This window comes from Ambystoma mexicanum, chromosome 13 (assembly GCF_040938575.1).
Source record: "Ambystoma mexicanum isolate Mex_15411 chromosome 13, UKY_AmexF1_1, whole genome shotgun sequence".
NCBI classification, from domain to species: domain Eukaryota; kingdom Metazoa; phylum Chordata; class Amphibia; order Caudata; family Ambystomatidae; genus Ambystoma; species Ambystoma mexicanum.
The window spans coordinates 477,309,194-477,331,094 of NC_090938.1; the positions used below are offsets into that span (position 1 = coordinate 477,309,194).

Below are 21,901 nucleotides of genomic sequence, written 5' to 3' on the forward strand. Positions count from 1 at the left end.
ATTCTCTTGCAACATTGAATGCTGGACGTGCTTTCTTGCGTAGCAATACTGAATCTAAGTGTTCTATTTGTTCTAATTCAAAAGTCCCCTCGTTAGGCCACTGCAAGTCTGATTCATCTCTGGTCTGCTTATGCCAAATTGTGTTAAACATTATTGCCCCTATTCCATACTTCACATACATTTCGAATGCTGGCGCCCCTACAGGTGGTGCAACCTGGCCAGTTTCCAAAGATTGTCTACCGCAGTGGAAAAATCCCACTAGACGGGAAGACAATTTCACAGGCATAATTGATCTTTACTCGTACCTTACCCTGGGCGTTTGATCTTGCAAGAGCAACACTCAATCAAAATCAGGGCGATTAAGAATCGGGGCACCACTCACCTGATCAATCAGTTTTGTCACTCAAGATGCAATTTGTCCATATACAGACGCAACCAAGAATCGTCGTGACTGCGTATCTTGCTCAATCTACCTCGTTTTTGGACCCTCGCCTCGATGCCCTCTGGACGCTGCTCGTCGATCAGGGACCGGCTGTGTACAGATCTGCAAAGGAGTCTCATCACTTTTACAGGGGCGCCCCGAACACCTTTCGATCCACACTCTATTCGTGTTCGCCTTCTTCAAACTTAACTTATACGATGGAGCAAAGGGGGAGGGTCCCTATTCGGGCTGGAGAGTTTAACCCTGCTAGAGAAAGGTGCAATAGAACATATACCTGTGGCGGGGAGGAACAAGGGTTGGTATTTGTTAGGCAAAGTTTGAATGCAGTACCCTTTGAACACTAGAAAACAACTAGGACTACAGGTATAGGCAACCCAACCTTTGGTATAAACTTGTGCTACACAGTTTTGGTAGCGTGTTGAGCAGCCAGGCTTATCGCAAGAGGGGACCTGTAACACACAATCTGGTGTCCTCTCCCTGGCTATAAGGTTCCTGCAGCAACTCTGAGGAAATTCAACTAGATGGGTGTCCAGGTGGCTTACTTTGGAGTTGATTGGTCCCACCAACTCAATCCTTGCAAGGGATTCTCTGTCGATGCGAACTTGGCAAGTAGTCACTGCAGCAGGGCTTCACCGGGCAAACCGACGGTCCAGGAGTTGCAGCAGCCGTCCTCTTCAAGCTGCTCTTCGGTTGCTTCGTCCAATGGTCGACTGCCTTCCAAGCCAAGAGACTCGCCTTTTATTCAACGCTTTCCCATTCATTCCAGCCTAGCTGTCACTCACCCAGCAGGGTGGCTGTCCTTGTCTGACAGTCAGCCAGCCAATCGTCAGAGTGCATTTGGGTTTGCTAGGAGACTAGGCACAGGGAGTTTGGGGCACCTCCCTCACCATCCCCTCACTTCCTGCCTACCCCAGACACTCTGGAGCCAGAGGCGGTTTTCACTCCTGAAGCCCGCCAAAAGCGAATGAACAAAGCGCAGATCTGGTTCGGCACACGGAGAAAGACTCAAAAAGGACCTTACCTCAAAGAAATGGCGAGAAAAAGACTGGGAACCATTTTAACAAAGGAGGCTCAGGCGCCATCTTGAAAAACATGGCTCCGGGGATTTAACATTACTGCAGCTGCGAACAGTTTGCGGTAAATCATGGTAGTTCATTGTAAAGCAACTGCCACCAGCCATTCTGTGGGGAAAGGGTAACATTTGAATGCTACATGAGTAACTAGACACAGGGGGTCCTAAGTAACCCCTCCAGCACTCTATTGTAAGATAGGGTGTGCTGGGTCTTGAATTTTACAGGACAAAGTGAAGTTAATTTCACTCCACTGTTCTGGGAAACCGTAGTTGATCCCAGAGAAGGTATTTAAACCGTGGGAAATCTGAAAGACTTCCCTGGGTCATTGCACTGAAGGTGCTTTGTGACAATTGGAAAAGATGATGCCTATGGAGTTGTTTGGACTCCATAAACAAAATAAAACTGTATAATCTCACAGCAAACTACATGAGAGAGTGGGAAAAAGGCTCACACACTCTCCAGGTAAAAAAATGAAGTCCTAAAAAGCGAGCAAAGTCGACTGGTCTCTAAGGTAGAGGGAAATTAGCACATTTTTGAGAATTCTCCCTAACAGTTCGTCAACACCCTCAACACCGATCCACGGAAGAAATGACTTTAGGGCCCAGTGCACCGTCCTCAACTCGAGCACATTGATGTGGAACATAGTCTCCATCCGAGACAACAGGCCCTGCACCTGCGAGCCGTCGAGGTGCGCACCCCACCCTACCTGGGAGGCGTCTGCCACAATCATATACTGGAACTCCGGCTCCAGCAAGGGCATTCTCCTCACAAGATTGGCTGTGCACGCCCACCAGTGAAGGGCATCCAACAGGCTTTTGTCGACCCCCAACTTGTCTGACCAAAATCCTCAACTTTGCGAGCATCTGTCCGCGAGGAACTCTTCCAACGGCCTCATGAAGAGGCGGCATTGGGCAGAAGAGGGATACACGATGCCAAGGCCCCCAACAGCAACATGTAACCTCGGACTGATACAGCTGTGCCCTCTTTCTACTCGCTTGCTTTGGCCGGCAACTTTTGCACCCGCTCGCTGGAAGGCTTCACCAGATTTGGCCGGGTAAGAAACTGCGCCCCAAGAAACACAAACTCCCTGGATGGCGTCAAAAATGATTTCTCCAAGTTGACGGCGAATCCCAGCCGTTGCAAAAGCTGCATGGTCGCCACCAGACTCTCGTGCCCTTCCCTGCGACAAACCCCTCACCAACCAATCGTCCAGGTAGGGGTGCACAGGATGACCTTCCCGCCAGAGGAGGGCCGCCACCAGCACCAGACATTTTGTGAACATCCTGGGGGACGGCTTCAGCCCAAACTGGAGGAGCCGAACCAGATAGTGTTTCTCTCCGACCACAAAACGCAGGAACTTGCGGTGCATCCGCTGCATAGTGATGTGAAAATAGGAGTCTTGCAGATCCAACAAAGCCAGGAACTCGCCCGACTACACCGAACGGGTGACATCTTGGAGGGTGAGCATCTTGAACTTCAGGCATTGCAGAGACATGTTCAACGCCCGAAGATCCAGAATAGGCCTTCACTTGATGTTAGGCTTTTTCACAACGAAGTACCGGCAGTAAACCCGCTGGCCCCGCTCCGCCACCGGAACTCGTTCCATTGCATCTTTCTCTAGCATGAGAACGACCTCCTGCCGCAGGATTGGAAGATGCGACTGCAATGCACACCGGCAGGATAGGGGCCAGAGGACGCTGGAACTCCCAACGAGTGGCCCAGACGCACCGTGCCTAGCACCCAGCAATCTGAGGTTTTCTCCACTCGTCGACGTGGATGGCGACCCTGCCCCCCCCCAGCAGATTGTCCATATGGCAGTCACTGTTGAGGTTTAGTTTGACTCCCTTTAGACTCAGAGGAGTGCAAACTCTTTTTCGCTGAGTCTGGAAATCCCGGCCTTTCTGCCACGACTATACAGACCACCATACCCTTGAGAGGAGTAGCTAGAGCGCCCGTAACCACAATCTCTGATGGAAGCAAACCGTGCATTTCCTGAGGCTCAACGGGATAGCCCGAAAGGAGCGAAAAGAGCACCCACTCTGCAAGGAACGCAAAGATTTTGCGGTTTCCGTATCCTCCTTCATTCCTTTTAGGGCTTCATCGATTCTCACCGAACAAGTGTTCACCCTTCACAGGGTTTGTCGATTACCTTATATTGTACCTCCGGGCGGAAGTCAGTGCACTTCAACCAGGCCTAGCGCTGAAGCACAACCCCATTGTTAATCTGTTTAAAACCTGACTCTGCAATGGAGTGCTGTGGATGGAGGCCTCCTTTCCCCTCACGCAACAAAAGCATTGCTTCCTTTTGGTGTTGCTCCGGCAGATGTTCAAGAATTGGGGCCAGCCAATGCCACATTTCACAATCATATCTGGCCATAATCGCCGAGGAATTTGCAGCCTTTACTGTCTTAGCCCCGACCGTCAAGACCTTTCCAAAAGCGTCCTGCTTCCTGGCCTCACTGTGCGGAGGCGCAACGCATTTATGTTGAATCCTGGCCTTCCGGCTGGCAGCCACCGACACCATAGACTCAGGCGTGGGCTGCGACACCAAGAATCTAGGGGTAGACTCTGGTGCTTTGAATTTCTTTTCAAGGCGACCCTTCACAGCCGGTTTTCAAAACGGGTGGCGCATCGTGCACAGGCCCTCCTGCCACACGTAGTTGAGAATTGGCACAGAGAAGACTACCTTCCTCCGCTTGCCCATATGGTCGAAGAGGAAGCAGTCCTTCCGTTACTCTTCAGGCACCAGTCCACACACCAGACATGCTTTCGACATCATGGCGTGGAACGCCCCAATATCATCGAGATGTCAAGGTTGCTACGGGGCTGCTCCACCTCCGCGTCCGTGTCCCATGCGTCATCCGTCGGCGACGATACAGTAGAAAGGGTGTCCCGCGGAACATTCAGGGTCTGATTCAGGTAGTTTGCCTTCTTCTGGATGAGATCATGGACGGCCCAAACCCACCGGCAATGGCAAACGTGCCGGAGGACACTTCCTAGGAGCCTCGCCAGACAACACCTCGACCACCGGTACTCCCGGATTCAGAGGAGGGGGCAACCTCGCATCCAACTGCCCCAACAAAGAGTGAAGCGTAGACAGCACTTGCAATGACAGCAGAGATTGCGGGTTAACCAGCGGATAACCGGGCGACACAGCCCACATTCCACTCGACGTCGAAGGCCTCACACTCTGCAGACCAAAGCAGACGGGTCAAACACCTGCTCCTCCTCCACTTCCGAAGAAACAGAAAATGTAGTCGGATCCTGCTGCAAAATGTTCTCAGGGAGGGTAGACTAAAAGGCGGCAGACTGCCATGCCCCACCCGTCGACAACAGCCTTTCCGATTCCATCTGCGTGGACGATAACAGACCACTATCCGTCAGTGTCGTGGAGAGCGACGACGACCCCACCATAGACGACGGGATTGTAGACTGCAGCACTACCGTCCACGATGGAGTAAACGTTGACTAGTTTGTCAGAACCACGTCCCCTAGTTTCGATTTCACTGGAGACCCGGATTTTATGGAAGAACCGGACTGGTGCTTCAAAGACTTCCAGATGGATGAAGACCTGTGATGGTCCCTGGATGACGAGTGCTTTGACCAAGACTCCTTTGGCTTTGCCAAGACTTTCTCCGACACTGAAGCCTTCTCAGGCCTAGCACCAAACCCCCTAGAGTGGTCCGACCAACCATGCGTGGACAACGAATAGCCAATCTCCTTCGACTGCTGCGGCCTCGACGAATACTTACTGCCTTTCCCCACCTCCGACTAAGGCAATGAGGCCCGATACTTCTTTGCCGGAAGTTCAGCCGACGCCGCTCAGCGATGGTCCGTGGACTTCTCCGCTCTTGCCAAAGACTGACTCCCCCGGGCCGAACTCACCTCAGAAGCCGGGTACGTGCCCTCATTAAGCAAACATATGAGCCGCTGATTACGGTCCTTCAAGGTCTTCTGCGAAAACTCCTGACATATCTCGCAGGTATCCGCTGGGTGATGGGGGTAGAGACAGTCCATATGACCATCCCCCTTCGTACACCTTCAAGCCGCAGGTAGAACAAGGCCAAAGAGGAGACTTCTTCAGGGCTACAGAGGACATCCTAGCCCACGATACCAAACGCACGTGCAAAACACGAAGAAACAAGGTGATCCCAACAGTTTGGAGATGGATGAAATCTGAAGGGAAGCCGCGGGGCTATTTATACTAGACGTCGTATTGGTGGGGCCTAAAACACCCAAAAAGGATGTTGATAGGACACTAAAGTGTCAAAGTTCTCCATAGGAAAATGGTGAGTTAAAGTTAGAGGTTCCCCAGCCTGACGACAGGGAAATATTCACAGCATGTGAATCCAGGAAAGACCCAATGCTGGAGAAATGCATTATCGTACAACCTGGTGAAAACGGCATGAGGGTACAATTATCGATTATGCGATAACCTTGTCTTTTCTCTTTCTAACGTTGCTACAAATGCAACCGCAAACCAACAAAAGTGAAAGTGACCTTTGAAGGTCATCTAGTATTCCTACGTGTTCTACTGTAAACGTCTGAAGCATTTAAAGTGGTTCTGGTGTAAATATAACATACATATATTTTATATAAATAGATGTGCAAGTGCTTCTTTGTTGTGCCTGTCTAAGATTCAGAGTACTTGCATACAGCTCACATCTTCCTTTCAAGATAAGCCTGACTCCTCTGCCACACTACCAGGGTCCTGAGCTAGTACAGACTGATACCAAGAGTTGGGGATCTACAAACCACTGGGATAGCTTACTAAAGTCTTACTGCCAGTAGGACAACTTCAGAGGCATAAGCAGTAAACATGAATGAGCCAACTAAAAATATAGCAAAAATGTATCAAAAATTGTACTGCTGCCCCCAGCTGGACATTAGGCACATTTAAAAGTAAGAGGGACCACAAATCCCTTTGGTGCAAGTCTAGGGTGATACAAAAGTATGCCCATTACACTGCATTATAAGATGTGTGGAATATGAAATTGTTACCTAAACAGATAACATGTCCAAAGACAAAAAGTAAGACGTGCATTACTCACCGTAATAGCATCTGATGATTGTATCTGCTTAGATTCACATGCTGTGCATATGGTCCGACATGCAGTGGTAACCACAGAGTATTGCACCTTGTCTTTCGGGGACCGAAAGCGGACGTCGGCATAGGCGTGTCTGTAACACTATCCCTATCGTGACGTGTGTAGTACCCAAAATCCCTCACGCGCCGAGGTCCCTACGATTGTATTTTTTCTGCCATGGGGAACCCAAGGCTATATTGAGTGAGTACATAAATAGAGAAAGTAGTAAGAAGTCTATGTTCCTTCCACCCAGAGCGGGGAGGTAGGGAGGGCGCATGTGAATCTAAGCAGATACAATCATCAGAAATGCTATTACGGTGAGTAATGCATGTCTTCTGATGATTGTTAATTTGCTTAGAATCACATGCTGTGCATAGACTAGCGAGCAGTACCCGGAGTTGGAGGTGGGTTGTGAGAAGGAACAGTAGAGAAAAGATGTCTTAGTACTGCTTGTCCCACCTGAGTCAGACCTAGAATGAGTGTCTAGGCAATAGTGTTTTGTAAAGGTGTGTACAGAACTCCAGGTTGCCGCTTTGCAAATGGACTCTAGGGGAACATTTGCAATTAATGGTATGGATGCCCCAGTGCCTCGAGTAGAATGTGCTCTAGGCTTGAAGGGCAGTTCTCTCTTAGCAAGAGTAACAGTGTGATGCATTTGACAATCCACCTCGAGATAGCCGATTTAGAGACAGGATCCCCTTCTCTACCAGCTGCCACTGAAACAAAGAATTGTTTAGTCTTCCTTAGTGGTTTAGTTCTTTCCAGGTAAAACATGACTGCCCTGCGCACGACTAGTGTGTGCAGGATTCTTTCGGCCATGTTAGAAGGGTTCTGGAAGGAAGTGGGTAGTTCGACTGACTGGTTCACATGGAACTTCTAAATGAATTTAGGCGCAAACCTGAGATGTGTGCGCAGAACTACCTTATCTTTGTGGACTGTAACAAAGGGGTCTAAAACAGAAAGAGCCTGTAGTTCGCCAACCCTTCTGATAGAAGTGATAGCCACTAGGCAGGCTGTCTTACAAGTCAGGTCTTTCAGACTTGCTTTATGCATAGGCTCGAAGGGAGCTCCTATGAGTGGTCAAAACCACATTCAGATCCCATCCAGGGGCTGGGTGAGAGATGGGAGGATAAATCCTCTTAACCCCTTCCATAAAGGCTTTAATTACTGGTATTTTCCACCATGATACTTTTTGTTGTGATATGGTGTAGGCTGACAGAGCAGCCAGATGAACATTTAGGGAATTGAAGACTAACCCAGAGTCCAACAGGTGGGTTAGGTACAACACAATGTGTGAGGGTGAGCAATCGATGGGATTGACGCGGTTGGAATTGCACCAGATGACACGACGTTTCCATTTGCTGGCATAGCAATAATGTGTATTCGGTTTTCTCCCTTCCTTAAGTATGACCATGCATCTCTGAGGGAGTTGCAGGTGTCCAAATTCTATGATCTCAGGAGCCAGGCTGCTAAGTTCAGAGTTTGTGGCCATGGCTGTAGGGTCTCCCCACTGTCCTGAGACAAAATGTTGTATGGGCAGCGCAGCTTGACTGGTGGGGAGAGGGACATTTCTATCAGGTGCACGAACCAGGGTTGGTGGGCCCACATGGGGGCTACCAGTATCATGGTAACTGGTTCCTGGTGCATCTTATACACTCTCTTGTAGTGAAGGTGAATCGGGAGGGAGGGTGAGGGAGGTGCGGGAGGGGGGTTTGGTGAAGCGTAGACAAATTTCCCCAACCAAGTTATCTACAGACTGTTCCCCCCCCCCCCCCCCCGGATCGGTTCTGGGGGTACCTGGAGGCGTAGTCTTGCCATTGGGCGTTCCCCTGAGTAGTGAAGAAAACGATTTCTGGGAAACCCCATTCTGCGAAGACGTTGGACACAATGTCTTCGTGCAGTGCCATTCGTATTCTTCTGGCAGAGGAAAATCTCTGCTGAGTACATCTACCAGCCGATTGAGTTCCCCTGGAACATGTTGGGACAACAAAAACATCTTGTGTTTGAGAGCCCATATCCAAATGTTTTGGGACAGCAGCCCTGGAGAGTGAGTGCCCCCCCTGTTTGTTCAGGTAGTACATTGCTGTAGTGCTGTCGGTTAGGACCAGCACTGTCTTCCCTTGTAGTTGCACCTGAAAGGCTTTCAATGCTTTGAACACTGCTAGTAGCTCCAGTAAGTTTATATGGTTGGACACTACTTGAGGGGACCACACTCCGTGTGCTGTCTGCTGAAGCAGGTGAGCCCCCCACCCCGCGAGAGATGCGTCTGTCGTGAGAGTAGCTTGCACTGCAGGGGTGGTGAAGGTCTTCCCCGTCAAGAGGTTTTCTCTTGACCACCACTGCAGCGAGAGAACGAGGGCTGGCAAGACAACTAACCGATCTTCCCATTGTCCGCTGGCCGGACACCACTGGCTCTTGAGCCACTCTTGCATGGGACGCATGCACAGCCATGCGTGGGGAATCAAGTATATACATGACGCCATCACCCCTTGCAAGCGCATCGCTTAGCGTACTGTCACCTCCCGACTGGCTTCATAATGAGGAATCTAAGAGAGCATGTTCTGAACCCTCTCGCTGGAGGGGAAGACAAGGCCGTCTTCCGTCCAAATTAGTGCTCCCAGAAATTGTTTTACTTGGCTGGGGACTAAGCTGGATTTCTTTTCGTTGATTGAAAAGCCAAGGCTGAAGAGGAGATCTACTATTTTTTGGGTGTTCGAAAAACAAGCGAACCAGTCCCCTGTAATGAGCCAGTTGTGGAGGTAAGGGTAAACTGGGACTGATAGTCTGCGCAGGTGTGCTGCTGCCACTACCAGGACTTTGGTAAACACCCTTGGCGCCTAGGCGATTCCGAAGGAGAGTACCTTGAATTGGTAGTGTTTGTCCTGGATCATGAACCTTAAGTATTTTCTGTGCGCTGGCAATATTGAAATACGAAAGTATGATATTATATGATATGGCATTTGTAATGCGCCTATACACAAGTGTTTCAAGGCGCGACGCGGCAGGGATGGGGGAACAAGGGGAAGACCGACAACAATCCTACTAGGCCAGGTATTATTCAGACCGCGCAAGTGCCGGGGTAGGGGAAGGGAAAAGTGCAAGGGGAGGGGGAAGTGCAGTACAAGTAAGTAGAATAAAAATAAATAAATAGGGCCAGCTGGTGGCAAGTGCAAGGTAAGTGCAGACAAGTGCTGGGAAGGGGGGCTGTAGGGATACAGAGACAGTCCTGCAGTGCAGGGGATGCCAGGGAGGCAGTGCAAGTGGAGAGTGGCTGGGCCGAGGACCGAGGTCGGTGAGAGTGGCCCAGTTGCAGATTCAGTGCAATTTCAGTGTAGAATTTAGCAGGGAGAGGGACAGAGAAGGCAGAAGCAAAGAGGAAGGTTTTGAGGTGCTTCCGGAACCGGAGATGGTTCTCAAGTTTCAGGGAGGCTGTTCCAGAGGGAGGCCCCTGCCGCGGAGAGAGGTCTACCCCCAGCTCGTTGTTTTGAGAAGCGGCTGACCCTGAGGGAGTTGGAGACGGATGAGCGAAGGGCTCGGGAAGGAAGATATTTAGGAAAAGAGAGTTGAAGGTATTTTGGCCCCAGGCCCCAGAAGGCCTTGTGGATAATGCAAAGGGTTTTGAACTTAATCCTCGCAGCCACTGGGAGCCAGTGTAGAGATTTCAGTCCTGGAGAGATACGGTCCCTGGGCTTGAGGCCAAGGACAAGTCTCGCAGTTCTGTTCTGGATGAGTTGCAGAGGGCGGAGAGTGGAGGCAGGCAGATTAAGATAGAGGCTGTTACAGTAGTCCAGCTTCGAGAGAACCAGGGCTCGGGAGATAGTGAGCTTCTGGGGGAAGGAGAGTAAGGGAAGAATACCTCTGAGGAGGTGCAGCTGGTAGTGTGACTTCTTAGAGACGTCAGATATGTGAGGAGAGAAGGAGAGTGTAGAGTCGAAGATGACCCCGAGGTTTTTAGCCTTGCAGGTAGGAGCAGGAAGAGTGCCAAGAGAGGACGGCCAGAGAGCTGCAGGGAAGGAGGCAGTGGGTGTGCCAATGAGTAGAATCTCAGTCTTACTGGCATTAAGGCAGAGGTCATTGGTGGCACACCATTCCTGGATAGCAGACAGTCAGATGCGGGAAGGAGAGGAGGAGGCCGAGGGTAGCCTGAAAATGAGCTGGGTATCGTCCGCATAGCACTGAAAGTTGGGGCAGAGGGCGGCGATGCAGTGGGCAAGGATTGACAGATACTGGTTGAAAAGCCATGGAGAGAGATTAGATCCCTGGGGAACACCATAGAAGACGACGTCAGAGAGGAAGGACCCAAGTTGGACCTGGGAGGGTCGATTGGAAAGGAAAGAAGTCAGCCACGCCAGAGCCTGACCAGTGATACCCAGGTTATCACGGAGACTGTTGAGCAGGATGGCATGGTTGACAGTATCAAAGGCAGAAGAGAGATCGAGCAAAATGAGAACACAAGAGTCAAGGTTGGAGAGCAAGTCTTCACAGATGTTCAGGAGAGCAGTTTCCGTGCTTCTGGCAGCTCTGAAGCCAGACTGATGGTCATGAAGGCTACCAACAGATTCAGCATGGAGGTTAAGCTGGGAGATGGCCAGTTTCTCCAGGAGCTTGCCCAGGAAGGGAGTGATGGAGATTGGGCGATAGTTAGACGGGCAGGAGGGGTCGGAAGAGGGTTTCTTAAGAAGAGGGTGCACAAGGGAGTGCTTGAGGGGGGGATGGGAAGACTCCAGAGGCGAAGGAGTGGTTGCAAAAGTCAGCCAGGGCGGGAGCCAGGGAGTCGATGTGGTCCTTGATAGTTTGAGGAACAGGGGTGAACCTGTTTAGACGAGACAATTATAGATCGGACTTGTCTGGAGACCTCGTCAGCAGAAAAAAGGGGAAAGGCAGAGGAGGGAGGAGGGGTGGCTGCAGAAGGGCCAGAGGAAGAGCCGGGAATAGAGGGAGGGAGGTGATAGGAGGAGAGTGAGGACAGGATGTCCTGAGTTTTAGAGATGAAGTGAGAGGCCAGTGCCGTGCAGAGGGCCTGGGAGGGGACAGGAGAGGTAGAGACTGCAGCAGGGTTGGCAAGCTCCTTGCAGATTTTAAAGAGTTCAGCCGAGTTGTTAGATGCCGCAGCGATGCGGGCTTGGATAAGGGCTCTCTTCTTGATGAGAACGAGAGACAGCATTGTCTTTGGAGCAGGCGGCAGGCCAGTTTGTCAGAGGATGAACACAAAGCACACCATTTCCTCTCTGCCACCCTGCACTTGCGTTTAAGGGTGACGAGATCCGAGTCATACCAGGAGTTACATTTGGCTTTGGGCTTCAGGCGGATTCTCATGACAGGGGCAAGGATATCAAGAGTATCAGATATAGCCGAGTGGAGCATGGAGAGGGCTGTGTCAGGGTGGGAGTCAGCCGAAGGGGGAGGGGGAGGCGAGAAGGTGGAGCGAAAGCCTCAACTGACACGCTATGCATCTTTCATGTCCTATGTTGCCATGAAGTCCCCCTGTTTCAACAATGGGATCACCTCCTGCAGTGTCCATGCGAAACTTCTGGGGTTTTATTAACTTGTTCGCTGGGCGCAGATCTACAACAGGACGCATGGTGCGATCCTTTTTGGGTACAAGGAAGTACACTGAATAAATACCCTTGTTTTCCTGAAGAATAGGGACGGCTTCTATGGCGTCCTTTCCCAGCAGTGCTTCCACCTCTTGGATCAGGATCTCCAGATGGTCCAATCACGCAATAACCGTGGGCGACCGTCTTTAAGACCCACTGGTCGGAAGTTATCCCCTCCAATGCCTTGAGGAAAGATGTTAATCGCCCCCTGACTGGGGAGGAATGGGGGGGGGGGACCTGGACTTGGCTGTCATTTCTGACCAGAGGCTGTGGCTCCTCTGGGATTGGGGCCTCTGCCTCTACCTTTGCTGCGTTTCGGACTCTTGAGGGGTAGTACGTAGGGCTTCCAGATGATTGATTTATGTTGAAGTTACCCGTGCTGTAGTAGTTCTGACCAGCACAGGCTTGCCCTCGAAAGGACCGCAGAGAATTATTACCCCTCTGGGAGGAGGGTTTCTGCGTAATTTGGTGCAAGGACCTTATAGTCTTGTGCTCCTTCTTGGCCGTCTCCAACGCTTCATCCACTGCTTTCCCGAAGAGGTTAGTCTCCTCAATGGGTTTATTAATGAGGGAGGCCCGAGTCTCAGGTCTGAAGCCCAATGTACGCAGCCAGGCGTGTCTTTTCAGAAGAGTACCTGCCTGCTGTTTCTGCAGTGTCGAAGGTGTTCTTCCAGTGTTCCCTCTGAAACAATGGCGAGAAGCTTTGTTCTGGCGGGTTCAGGAACCTCCTGGAGGCCTTCTTGGAGTACGTTCCATTGGGCATCAGCATAGTTTGCTAATAACACAGTATTATTAGCAACCCGAATGGTGTATGCAGCTTCTGATGTGACACGTTTGCCCAGGGCATACAACCTTTTAAACTTCTTGTCCGGTGGTGATTCTCCCGTGGCAAGGGGTACCCCTGCCCTCTTTCGAGTGGTAGTCACTACCAGCGAGTCTGGGATGGCGTGCCCTTTGATATACAGAGGGTCGGTAGGAGAAGGCCAAAATAATTTTTCGACTCTCGGGTTCACTGCCCGTGTCTGACCAGGTGTGACCAATGATGGAGCTACCCGTCTCTTAGAGTTAAGGAGGGGGATGGATTGACTCGCCAGAGGTTTTTCCTTGATAATATCCTCCACGAAATCCTGCTCAGGAACCGCCTCTTGAGTGGCATTTTTGAAGTATTCAGCTGCTTTTTTCAACATGGAGTTTAAAGCCATTTGGTCATCCACAGGGGAGGCCTGGCGAGCCGGGGTGGACGGAGGAGAGTAGTCACAAAATATCAGTGTCCTGATCTTGCTGTGTCCAAGGGTCTTGACCTTCCTGCTCGGTTTCCTCCCAGTTGTCCGTCATATCCTGCTGATCTTCCTCAGTTTGAGAAAAGAAGCTTCTTCTTCATTATAGATGTCTCTATATGTGTCCATATGGACCACGTCTTGTTGGAAAACAGGAGACTGAACTTCTTGAATTTGGGGGTTAGGGTCTACCCGAGCCCATTTCGGGGGAGGATGATCAGAAGAACAAATAATCTGTTCCAGCCGATCCATGTAACCCTCAAATTTTTCCATGGTCCACTTAGAGGACCCAAACGGGCCCAAACGAGAAGAAACAACGCTCTCCGCATTGTGGCGTCGCAAGGAACCTCTCAAGGTGGCGGAGAGGGGCTCTTGACTATCTTCGTAAGTCATCGGAATCGAGGATCAAATCAGTCGAAATCTTTTCCGCGGCTTGGCCCATAACTTTAAGCGGAACCGGAGTAAGGCCCACCGCCGCTGCGATTCTTCCAATGCTACTCTAGATAGTCGCAGAATCGTCAGGGGACAAAGTCTCTGATAATTTGTCGGTAGTAGAAAATCTGTCCTCGGCACCAGGAGGCCTAGCTGTCGGTTTTCCTGGTAGAGGCCTAGCCGTAGTTTTCGGGCCTACTGAGGCCTTGGAAATCGTCGAAGCGTGGGCTCCCGAACTTCGACGCGTGTGGGTTTAAGAGTAGCGCCCTTGGTTTGTTTTGGATTGCCCAGTCGCAATACGCTGCTGCGGATGCGGGAAAGGCTTCGGATCTGAGCGATCCGAGGGAACCGGCAAAGTTTTCGGCGGCCCCGCTGGCGCTTTCACCTTTTTCGACGAAGACGTCGAAATTGGCATAGGGGTTGTGTGCTTAGTGCGATGTGCTTGTACGCCCCTGTCGCCGGGTGTAGTCCCTGTAGCAAGACCAGAGTCGAGCCTGGAAGTGTCCGCCTCAAGGTCTATAACATCTGTGTTGGACGTTTGGTCATCTGAAGTACCCGTCACTTTCGGCTGGCGTGGCGGTGGAGGAAGGGGGGTGGGGGGGGGGTGGGGGTCCACGCGTGACATACCGTACACGGCACACCGCTTTACACGGCGCTCCTTCAGTGTCTTAGGCCAAAGGAGTTTGCACGCCGCTTCTCGTCGTGCTCTAGGGAAAGACAGGCGTTACACATCCTGTGTTCGTCCTTCCAAGCATATCTGACCCTACACTTAGGGAAGAATCTAAAAGGAGTCCTTTCCATAGCATAAGGGAAGGATGACCAGACTGAAAGGGAAAAGAGGGGAAAGGAGGAAAGACATACTAAACAATATGGCCACCACAACCCCACTCTCCTACTGTATAGGTCGGCCAGAGGCCAGACCACGTGGAAAATCCGGCCGCCGGATCTTAGGTGCCGAAATCCACAGCCGTAGACGATTCCCCCGTAGTCTTCGTTGAAGATGTTCGTATTGGCGAAGTGACTTAACGGGGAATAATCGACAATTCGGTAAAGATAAACAATGTCTCTAAGAGCTCCGCTATAGGGCGACCAATTATCTGGGCGGAAAAAAACAATCTGAGGGACCTCGGCACGTGAGGGATTTTGGGTACTACACATGTCACGATACGGATAGTGTTACAGACACGCCTATGCCGACGTCCCCTTTCGGTCCCCGAAAGACAAGATGCAATACTCTGCGGTTACCACTGGATGTCGGACCATATGCACAGCATGTGATTCTAAGCAGATTAACAAGCATCAGAAACAGTTGACTAGTACTGACAATCTGAATGAAGGACTAGTCAGTTCCCCATATCAAATTGAGCAAAAAGGCCAGTGAAGCAAAGCTGAAGGCTTCACTTCTCTGCAAAAAGTCAACACAGAGGGTAAAACAAAAGCAACATGTTTGGGGGCCATAGAATATGGAGGAAAAATTGCATCAGAGGAACTTACCCAACAGTGGGCTCAAACACAGTGGTGGTCTTTGTGTGGGGGATGGCATAGTTTGAAGCCACCAGTCTTGCTGATACGAAAGCAAAACCTTTGTTTCCTATGCAGGCTCTAGCCCATTTACAACTGGCCTTGCACCGTTGTACTGGGGCAGACATGCCTAGGTTTTAAAATCAAAGAATTAGATCTCTCTGTGTACGTGTGTGTGAGACTAAGTGTGCTATGTTCATTTGTAATGTTGCATCACCATCTAGCAGAATATTCAAAAACATAGTTTTATATGTGTTTAAGAACATTTCCCGTGATTTCTTTGTTAAGAAAAGGTTCCAAAATAAACCTAAAATGTTTGGCTTATTTTGCACACCTCAAGTCAGCGTACCTGTGATGAAAGTTAGTACTGCGAAGGACTTCCAACCTGCCAGCATCCTGGTCTGAATCACTTAAAACGCTATAAAAACACATCTCTGCAGAATGTTTGGAATGTGCATACAGCTCCAATTAATTTGTATTTGTTTTATTTGTATAGCGCACCTGGCCCACAGACATCTGGGCACATATCGTAGGTTACATTGACATAATCAGACAGCAAGAACAGTAGAACACACAAACACAACAAAATACTTACAGGATATACATTGCAATATAATTACAGAATACTTTACAATGTATATACAAAGAGAATGCAGGGTAATTGGAGCGTGAATCTGGAAGGTGAGTTTAATGTTGAAGAGGTGGGTAATGGTTATGAGTATCTTGAGCCAAGAAGCATAGTTTAGCTTTGCTCTTGAAGGAGTGGAAGGAAGTTTCTGATCGAAATGGGTGGGGAAGCGAGTTCCACAGTTTGGGGCAAGGACCGGGAAGCTGGCGCCCCCAGCTGTCTGAAGTTTGAATCTAGGTAGCGAGAGGCAGTGTGCTTGGGCTGCCCTGAGGGCGGCTGGAGGTGTGGGGGCTCCAATGGCTGGCCAAGTAGCTGGGTGCCTGATTGAGCAAACATTTATACGTGAGCGCAAGGGTTTTGAAGGAGACTCTTTGGGCTACTGAGAGCCAGTGAAGGCTGCGTCTAGTGTTTGATATATGCTGGTCCTGGGAATATTTAAAGTAGCCCTAATGGCATTGTTTTGGGTGACCTGGAGCTTGTTGAGATTGTGTTGACTCGTTCCTAAGTACAGCGCATTGCAATAGTCCAATTTGGGCATGACCAGGGTTCTTGTAAGGATGGTACAATTAGCCGTGGACAGGAAGGGACGGTAGGCTGTGATGAGTTTGCACATGTAAGCGGACGCTGAACTGACGGAATTGGTTTGTCTAGCAAGAGATAAGGTGGAATCAAGATAGATGCCAAGAGTTTTAGTATCATTTGAAACCTTAATGATGTTGCCATCAGTGATAAACAATTTGAAGAGAGGGTCAAGTCTGAGTCGGTGCTGAGAGCCCAGGATGAGGAGCTCTGTCTTCTTATCATTCAGACAGAGCTCGTGTTGAGCCATCCACTCCTGGATGACTTGATAATCATTTAAGGCTTTGGTATCAACTAGGTGATCTCTGGTGATAGGGATTAGTATCTGGGTGTCATCTGCATAGTTGGTGTAGATGACACTCAGTCAAAAATATGGCTTTGTAAACACGTTGTAGAGCGTAGGTGAAACGCAGGATCCTTAGGGGACCCCACATAGTACTGGAGATGGTTCAGCAGAAGCAGCAGAGGCGAAGACCCTCAGATCTATTGGCAAAGAAGGATCTAATTCAAGTAGTGGCATTGTCCGAAAATTGGGCTGCTGATTTAAGGTGCTGGCAGAGAATTTAATGGTTCACCAAGTCAAAAGCTGCCGAGAGATCTAGCAGTAATAAGATGGCTAACTTTCCGTTGTCTTTCAGGTCCTCAATTTGAGTTTTAAGGTCGATGAGGACAGTTTCGGTTCCGTGCTTGGGACGGAAGCCCGATTGTCTGAGCCCTAGAAGTTTATTGGATACCAGGTAGTGCTGGATCTGCAGATGTTAAATATTTGTACTGCGCAATACCACCACCGGAGTGATCCTCTGGCGCTCTGGTGGTTCTGAAAGAAAGGAGGGGTGGGGAGTTGGTGGGGACGAGCTGGAGAAGTGCAAGAGAGCAGTGATGTGCTGTTGGCAGCATATAAGCCGTTCGGTCCAGGATTTTGAGCAGAAATGAGACGGTGGTGATAGGCCTTTAGTTTGTAGGGATGCTCGGGTCTAAGGATGGTTTTTTGAGAAGGGGGATAACCCAGGCATCCTTGAGGTTGTCTGGGATGATGCCAGTGCTGAATGAGGTATATATGAGGGCAGTGATGAAAAGGGCTAAATCAAGGGTAGCCTCCTTGATGGGAGCTGGGCATGTGTCGCCCTGGCAATTGGAGGGTTTAAGTTTGCTCATTTTTTCAACCTCTGAGATAGAGGAGAAAAGCTGAATGGTTGAGGAGTGTGCTCTATCCGGGAAGTTATTCCAATGGGAGAATTAGGCTGTGAATCAGTCTGAAGGCTGCTTTTTCTGGAGTTGATTTGAGATTGGAGTGTTGTGATTTTGTTGAGGAGTGCCTTTTGTATGTTATCACACCATGTACTGTCTTTGCTACAGGTGTCAGGCGGGGTGGTAGGAGATTCAAGTTCTTTAAAGATCTTGAAGAGCTCTTTGGTACTTATAATAAGCAGAATATGCTTATTATAAGTAGAGCCTAATCTGAGGTTCCATGTCTTAAAATCGTGGCAAAAATGGCATTGAATACAAAATATTGCGGCAAAAATGCAGTAGTTTTGCCGCCACAATCATGTAAAGGATGCAGGGGACACCCCTGCAACCACCGGACCCATTATACCATTTAAAGGGAGCAGGCGTGTCCCCCGCTCCCCTTAAATGGTTTAATGGGGTACACCTTTACCGGGTCAAACCACAGCATTTTTGCTGCGATTTTTTTGCCGTCGATATTTTTGCCGCAATTTTATTACCCGATACCATAGGGCGCATGGTTGGTTGGGGGTGGGTTTGGCAGTAAAGCGTACCAGCCATAGGACAGGGGCGTTGAGGTAAAGGTTTGGGTGTGGTGTCATGGGCATAGTTGAGGTGCTCAAGATGTGCTGCGTGCTAGTGGGAGGGCAGGAAATAGGGGAGTGTGTACTCCAATATGGTGGCAAATTAGAACGGTAATTAGAGCAGTAACTGACTAAACATAGCGAGACTGGTAAAGGATTTCTCAATAAAGGTGTGTTGGGTTGGTAGAGCAATGCAATAGTGGGTAAGTGTAGAAACCACAAGAGTTGATAAGCAGACTAGGAGGAGAGCGCAGCAAACTAAGTCAGAGGTGTACATTATGGGGTATAAATTAGACAGATGGCCAAGCAGTATGAATCGAGTAGAGCCAGCAGGGGTGTACGACTAATAGTTACAATGTGCAGTGTACATGATTAATAGCATGCAGGTCATAAATTAAAAAGATAATGACCGGGGGTCACCAGTCATTGTTGGTACACACGGGAGACAAAATGTAAACTAAAGTACAATGCAGATAGCAGTCTAATCAGTCTGTACAGGCAAAGTGCAGCGGAAAACCTGGAAGAGGAGACGAATCCTGTCTATTAATAATGTAAATAGGTCTTCGGTTTGGCAGAAGGTAATGAGAAAATACCATCAAACGAGATACAGAGTACAGACATGCATCATGATACAGCAAAGCTACAATATGTGGGATACCATGTGCTAGCAATCATAGGAGAGCAAGTCTAGCACATAGCCAGTGGAGTGCATATCAAGCAGGGAGTCAGAGTGCGCGCAGACACGGATATGAATATGAGCGACTCTGGTGGGGCTCGTGCACGGATAGCATTAGTCAATATACAATTTAGGGTGTGACAGTTAACCATTGCACTCGGTCAGTCACAATAAGCAACGCATTAAATACAGGCGTAACGCAGCACAAGTGTTTGATAGTACATGTGATTACTGGCGTTTACCTGCTTGCAGCGCATAACGCAGTGGTGAGGAAAAGGGTTCTGGAGCAGCAGACTAGTCAAGCAATGCGGTATCAGGTCCAGTGGGAAGCCGCATCAACTGTCTCTGAAAGAGTTACGTGGCCGGCGGCAAATATTTGGGCAGAGTGAGTGGGCCACTGCCTGCGGCAGTGACAGGCAAGGCCAGGCACTGGGCCTTGGTCACTGGGCCTTTGAAAGCGAGGCAGGCTCGCGCATTCCGGTTTCGGCGCTCCTAGGATGTAGGAGGTGCCGGCCTATCGTGCTGAGGGAGGTTGCCTGGCAACCACAATACACCAAAATAGCAATCAGGCCGCCATTTGCAGGAGACAGAATCTTGTGCAGTTTGTTGAGAACGGGTGATCTGAAAAGTGCAAAAGGCTCAGAATAAGAGCGCACAATGGAGATGATGCCTCGAGTAGACGCTCTCCACACTGCAGGTCTTACCCTGGACAATGGGTACAGCAGCTGACTAGCTGCAGCAGATGATGTTGCGCTCCTCCTGAAGCCGATTGTAGCAGGGACATGGGGGGGACTCCTGCTACAGCTGCTGCTGTAGTGTAATTGACATGACTGTGCATCATGTTAGGCTATTAAAATGGTTATGCAATAAATGCACACACTTCTGTTTTGCTGAACAGGTCAAATAGTGACGTTTCCAGAATAAAGATAAAATGTTTATGCATATTTGAATTACTTGCACAGCTCAAAATGCACATGGAGCAATACTGATGGTTTACCACAGCGGTTCTAGCCGATGAGACTTTAATACTGCAATTTTGAATGCATAGATTATGTCAAGAACAGAAAAAAAAACATGTTCTAAGCTAAGAATGGGGCACTAAACCATCTCTTTACAGAACAACATTTGCCTTCGACCTATTCCTCCCCCCCCCGCCCCCTCGACACCCTGGTGGATATCTTTTGAGATTACCTCGCCGATATCTCCTTGCACCACACGGATTGGGTCAATCAGAATGTCTCTGGCCAACTTCTCAATCTTCTTACGGAAAGTCGCACTGAACAGAAGTGCTAAGAAACAGAAGTCTGATTAAACACACTGGAACAAGATGTTAAAGAAATAAATAAGATGGCACAGGATTTAGGGCACAAGACTAGATTGGCGAATACATCATACTTTATTCGGTGAAAGCCGTAAAGTGCACAATAGTGCAACTCTTACACAATATTAATCACTAGCAAGAACAACAAATGTTTAAAACCTAAGCCTTGGCAATAAAAGCATTATAAGTAGTGTTTCTGGATGTTTCAGTCAAATCAGAAATAACCATGCAAAAATCCCGAGAGGTTTTTATTTCTCTTCCAGAACACATCGGTTTGGGTGAAGCGGTGTGCCTCCGAGCATTTTCATTGTTCCTGGCATAGGGAAGCCTGCAGCGAGGGCCAAAAATGAGGGGGCCATTAAAGAAGATCAGCATTGGTCCGATTGGCTGTGTGCGTGTCTCGGTTTAGAGAGGGGTTTTGGGGATAATGTTCATGTCTTGTGCCAATTCCCCTCAACCTGAGAGACCCCCAGCACTTTTACTGGACTTCCAGGATTTTATATTTTATTTTTATTTGTTCTTGTGAGAACAACTTTTTCCCACTCTTGCATTCTTTTTGCTCCGACTTGGGAAGCCTGTTTTACTGCTACTGTAATTCTTTTTACTTTAATGGAGTCTTGCTTTCCTCCATGCATTTCATTACAGGAATATGCAAGTGATCGTTGCAGCACAGCACCCTTTGGCATTTCCTTTTTTTAAAAAAGATTTTGCATGAGGACTACTGTTCAAGGATAGTAAGATACTTTTTATCGTACTTACCTTTTCTTTTGTGGAATAACACACCAACGAATGTGGGGTTGTTAGGCAAGATTGCATGCAGTACCCTGTGGAACACTGCACCAGCCTTGTCCTCTTGGAAATAGTTAAAGCAATGACGGGGAATATTCATGAACATGTGAATCCATGCCAGATCCCATGCTGGAGAACCATGGTTAACAAGTTTCTCAAACAGGTAAGCACTTTTAAACCCCTCCCAACCCCCCCCCCCATGCAATGTAGATTAACCCTATCCCAGCTATACAAGTAAAGAAGGTATGACTTTTTGGAGGGACAGATCAAAACACAAAGTCAGGTTAGAAGGGTCTTTAGGGAGCCAGGACAGCCAATGTTAATTGAGCAAAGTCTAGGGGAGCTGAGGCACTTCTAGAAGGTAAGTAAAACATCTTGCACAATGTTAGAGAGCTTTGTAGAAAAAGAATTCACTGTTGGGCAACAAGCTGGTAGGCTTGTGAGGGGCAAAGCTGTAAGCAACTCTGAAAAGAACAAGTTACTCTCTTACCTGGTAACATTCTTTCAATGGGATGGTCCGACGACGTATTCCATATCTAAGACAGATAATGTCCACAGCTGTGCCGCTTCGGAAACTTTTCGGCGTCTGCGTCCTGCGTCGATGAACCGTCCCCGAGGACCTCAGACGGCCGACGTCACCCGATGTGATAAGTAGGACGCACGACGCCCGT

At 49.2% G+C, this 21,901-nt stretch overlaps 1 protein-coding gene across 4 annotated transcripts in view; it reads right to left on the reverse strand.

Moving 5' to 3' along the window:
- Positions 1–21,901, reverse strand: part of DDX42 (DEAD-box helicase 42) — a 459,832-nt gene that overhangs the window by 194,438 nt on the left and 243,493 nt on the right. For all 4 annotated transcript variants that reach the window (XM_069634107.1, XM_069634109.1, XM_069634108.1 and 1 more), the window contains one exon: positions 20,312–20,409. In XM_069634107.1, the coding sequence (XP_069490208.1) occupies positions 20,312–20,409 (98 nt within the window). The remainder of the gene's footprint in view (positions 1–20,311; positions 20,410–21,901) is intronic.